Raw genomic sequence first — 5,506 nt, forward strand, 5'->3', positions numbered from 1 at the left:
ATCTGGTATAATAATAATAATAATAATAATAATACAATAGTTGGGCTAACACCGAGGGGGTATCAAAATCGCGCACGTGATCCCCCACAACCCCCTCGTCATCATAAATGCGCCACTGACGGTCCAGCGCGCAGTGTAGCATAGTAGGTAGCCAGGTAGGTAGTTATAGCCCCACATCGGTGGTAAAGGCTATAACATTTTCTGCGTTTATCCGTTGCGTACATTTTATCCCGTTGTAGTACAACGAACGATATACGGCTTCTTGCAAACGGTGGTTGGGGGTGGGTGAAGGATATAACGAAACGGGAATTCATGACGGGGGTTGGTTGGACCCGATAAAAGTTGATTACTATTCGCTTGCCGCTGCCACGGGCTGCCTTTACCGACGACGACGACGACGACGACGACGACTATGCCTAATATTGTTATCGCGTCCCCGTCGACAGCCTGCGCTCTATAACAATAGAATATAATAATAATAATAATAATAATAATATGTGCCAGTCGAATGTGTGCAGCGTGGAGGTAGCCTACAATGTAAGCGTCTCTCTGAACCACCATAGCTACCACCCCCGATTATCGAATATATCGTAGTAGGTAACAAGCTCACAGTCGTCTATATAGTCTAACCCATATTATATTGTAATATTATAATATCATAATATCATAATATAATATATAATATATATTTTTTTCTCTATTGAGATTCTAACATAAAATTATTATATATCTTGACAATAACAGTAAATATTGCATTATATATTCATATTGACGTGATGTTGATGTACGAACGCATAATATAACAACTAGGTAATGATAACATCATAATATAATAGTAATAGTAATAATAATAATAATAAGCAATATTATCGGTGACGACCCCGAATTTTAAACGACCAATATAGAGTCGTGGTTACTTACACTAAACAATATGAAAATAAAACTTACGTCCAAGTGGTTTATATCATCCCGGCCACACGGGTCATTGCTTTAAAATCGAATAGAGGCTGAATACTAATTTGTCTCGCGTTTGTCACCCCTTTATAAAAAAATTGTATGCAACACGATTACCTACTGTAAAGCTGGTAACCTATGCATTATGAACATATTTATTGTGTACGACGATATTATAGTGATTCGGTTTTTATTTATGCAATAATTTATAGTTTGTTTAATCTAATTTATAATAATACAGTTATAATTTATCTAGTTATTCACTTACGTATAATTACACTCAAGTACTACTACTGTTTTTTTCTCGAACGTAATTTGACGTTTACATGTTTCTCTTTCGACTTCTTCATATTATATTATTCGTTTATACTTGACATTATAACATCGATGTTTGTTTTTCATGCTACCCATAAATTAGTTTTATAAGTATAACAAGCATATTTTAATATTATAAATATAGGTACTCTATAAAGTCTAGATATTATAATTGTTTTTTATTTAATTTGTGATGTTGTTTTGAGTTAACAATTTAAATTTAAATTTGAATAGTATAAGTAATTTCAAATATTTTAAGTTATAACTCATACCAGATACCTACTTACAAGATATGTTTAATTATTGCTTATTAGTTTGATATGATTATTTGTATTTTCTCTAAAAAATTACATCTTGGAAAAAAATCAAATTTATTTTATTATGTAAATAAATACGGGACAAGTCCAAAAAAACCCATGGAGTAATTTGAACAGTTAATTAATACACAAGCAAGGTAAATATATACTTACAAATTAGAGTGAAAACGAGGGCATTAATGATTTATAAATACAAATTTATAGCTAACGATTTTATATTAAATTAAACATTACAATTTAACAGATTCATTTAAGATACATAGTTAGGGAATTATTAAATTCTTAATTACTTTTTAACAGTAAAATTATTGGATAAACCTGCAAGTTACTTCAAATCGTGATTTACGTTTACATTGAAAATAATAATTATAATCAACTATATTTTTGGATTTTGCGTTCATAATATGCACAAAACGAGAAAATTTCTCCAGTTTCGCATCATGCTTGATACAAATATGACAATATAATTAATAAAATACATTTTAAAAAGTACTCATAATTAACAATACGAGCACACATTTTTGTGTTGCATTATTTTTAAACTAATTTATTATTATTTTTAAAATTACCATACTTGTATGTCATGTATTTTTTTGAATACCAACAATCATAGTATAGGCTAGTAAATTATATTGGCAAAATTAAATAAATCGATATTGAAGTGCAAAATATTTTAATAAATATGATGTTCATGCATTATAATATTTTGTTGCTATGCAGTTGAATAAAATAAAATATAATAAAATAAAAATGCATATCATATTTTTTTGTATTTAAAATATTATTTTTAATCTTCATAGTATTATGAATATTTGATAAATAGTGCAGTTAGTATAAATTAAAACAATAGTACCGTAACTATTTATAAAATATTTTTCCTAACTATCTTAAAAGTATTATAATTTTATATATTTAAAATATGGAGGACATGACAATACAATCATCAATATCTTACTCTATTAGATAGCTTGTAATAATATATAGAATTAATCTTTTACGATTAATTTAAACTAATGAACTTGAAAAAATACGGAAAATAAAACTTAATAAATAACAATTTATGTTTCCTAAAAACTAGTATTTGAAATTTGTGACTTATAGAATTGGTATTTTAAAGTATTCGTGTTATTGTGATATAACTACGTACGAACAGACACAAGATTATTATTAGTTAAGTCCGCCTTTGATATGAATAAGTTATAGAGTAACTGGAGACTCCTGTCTAGATACAACCGTTAGAAACCGTTTCAAAGGAACAAAAGGTTTCGCCGAAATCTGATCCTAAACTCTATTTGCCAGTTTCCTTATAATAACGTTATTTGAGAAGATTTCTAACGTCTCTGGTTATTTTTTATTCAAATTAAGTAATTAGTGAATGAACGCGGAAAAATATAGAGATACTCATCATTTTAAATAATCCAACCAGATGTCTGTTTTCCCCTAATTTAATTTTTTTTTTTACTTTTTGAGAATGTAGGTTTTTTAATACTGTAGTAACTAAGCAACTTGATTATAGTAGTACCTCTGGAAAAAATTGAAGAAGTATAGTGTTATGACTTATGAAGCCCTTATTTTTTATGTAAAATAGTAAAAAATCAATGGACTAATTAATTTTTTAGGGATTAAAATATTTTATTTAAATTTTCTTTATTTATGTTTAGATAACTGTAACAGTATTAGTTTTTAAAAAATATGATTATAATTGAGTTTATAAATGTTGTTATAACTTCAATTAAACCTAAACCTCAATGTAAATATTTTTGTTTCCAAGCGAAGATTAAAATAATATAAAATGTACCTTATTGGTTTTATTATTACGATTATTTTCTTTTCTTTAAATATTGCACCGAAATGTAATTATACTCGTACTTTATAGTGTCTTTATCATCTGATTGAATGCATACCATATGCAATTTATATATTTTATGTTGAATATAAATGGCCAATTTTATAGTTTTTATCTTATTATATTATTAATAACACTTAGAACGTAAACAAATTTGATTTTAAGAAAAACGAGATTAGCAAAAATACGTCGTATGGGAGAATTTTCTTTTGAAAATTCGGATCGTCTCGCAAGTTAGAGAGAGTACGCGTCGCAATCGCGGACCAGAGGATCTAGCACCGAACGTTCGCAGCGCCTTGCTGAAAATAAAGACAGACACTCACTAGCACGGGCAAAGGTTGTAGTACTAAATGCTTGCAGCGGCTTATGGCACAGAGAGGAAGACAACAGTCGTCGTTAAAAACTAGGACGTGGAAATAGAATTTTAGCTCATAGTAATAGATCGGAATTCAGTTACGATTCACAAATTGATTATGCTCATTAGAACAATATACAAATCGGAGCAATGAATGATATTGGTCCTAAAAGTTTTGCTAAAAAAATGGACAGATGAAGCGAACGGTATGTGATGCGCATCTGGAAAAGTTATTCTTCCTAATATTGAAGAGCCACCAGAACCAATAAAAAGCCTTTTGACAAATAATCACACATTATCTTCACATTTTTTGAATAACGTATCTATATGTAGATACATTAGCCTTTTTCAGATGACTTCGTTTGGGGTGAAATAAATTAGAGAGGGAAATTGTATGCCCACCTTTAAGGTATACCTATAGTCTACTATAATCTTACCACCATCAGGACAAAGCCCTTAACTTTTGAAGATATGTTTTATTTCAGATAAATAAATAATAAATAATTAATAATAATAATAAAATCTAGCAATAGCAAAGCACTGCCGAGACAGCTAGTTATATTATATAACCGTTTAAAATTATAACTGCGTATTTTTAAACATTTCATTGTTATATTGACGACTGTACCTTTTTTTCAGGTTATTATCTGTAAATTCTTCTCTCAAGATTTAGCCATGGAAGCAGGTAGTTCGGCTTGCGTGGCTTTGGCGTTTTTGGTCAACTACAATACGTTAAAAGCTGGCTTTGTGTATGATGACAGGTAATTTTTCCGTAATAATTATTACATTTAAATATTTTAATCAATGAGTGGAATTTTGAAAAATGTGTAACCGTTTTTGGGTAAAACAACAATTTTCGCTTAAAAATTAGAATCATTTGAGTGAGCAACTATTTATCACCAATTTTAATTTTAAAATGTAGCCATCATAAATTATAACTTATAATATACATTTTTATGGAGCTGTTGATTGTTAACTGTAGATAATTTTACTGTAGAAACTGTAAATTTGTATGTAGTACATATGTTTACCACTCCAAATGAATAATCATTATGTTTGCCAATTATTGACATATATTTTACTTATCACAATTCTTATTTTAATTATGAACAATGCTGGAAAATGTTTAGATACAAAGAATAAGTTAAAAGTAAAATACAGAATATAATATTATATATTTGAACAAGAATGATAATATTATACTACATGCACTATACAATTAAACAAAATTGAATGTCTTTTCATAAGAGTATAATTATAGGACTACAGAGATTATACAATGTGCCTATAGGTACAACTATAATTATTGTATATAGGCATAGGTATTATATAAATTATATATTACGTAGATACTAGATACTATGGAATTTTCTGGTTTAAATTTAAACGAATTAACGTTCTTTTAAAAAATATTAATTTTTTTAATATTCCAAACCAAAAACAAAATCAGCAAAAATAAATACCGACAACCGAAATCAAAACCAAAATCAAAATTTGAAAAATATTTTAGTTTCGAGCTCTGGTTATTACTTATTACAGATAACTTGTGTTTTTGTTGCGTTATTATATCCTTTTATTTAGGACAAAATGTAACAAAAACAAAGACTTTGTTGAGATAGTTTAACTATAATATTATAATGCTAAAATATCATGTTTATAAAAAAAAAGTAATCATATTTTCAAATGTTGGAACTGTTGTTCGTTAAAATCGCTTATACT

The 5,506-nt window shown here is 28.0% G+C and overlaps 1 protein-coding gene across 1 annotated transcript in view; it reads left to right on the forward strand.

Moving 5' to 3' along the window:
* The window catches only part of LOC100574407 (protein O-mannosyl-transferase TMTC2-like), a 358,487-nt gene that overhangs the window by 4,671 nt on the left and 348,310 nt on the right, over window positions 1-5,506 (forward strand). The window contains exon 2 of the mRNA XM_029487429.1: window positions 4,427-4,548. Within this exon, the coding sequence (XP_029343289.1) occupies window positions 4,463-4,548 (86 nt within the window). The 5' untranslated portion in view covers window positions 4,427-4,462. The remainder of the gene's footprint in view (window positions 1-4,426; window positions 4,549-5,506) is intronic.

This window comes from Acyrthosiphon pisum, chromosome A1, assembly GCF_005508785.2.
Source record: "Acyrthosiphon pisum isolate AL4f chromosome A1, pea_aphid_22Mar2018_4r6ur, whole genome shotgun sequence".
Taxonomy (NCBI): domain Eukaryota; kingdom Metazoa; phylum Arthropoda; class Insecta; order Hemiptera; family Aphididae; genus Acyrthosiphon; species Acyrthosiphon pisum.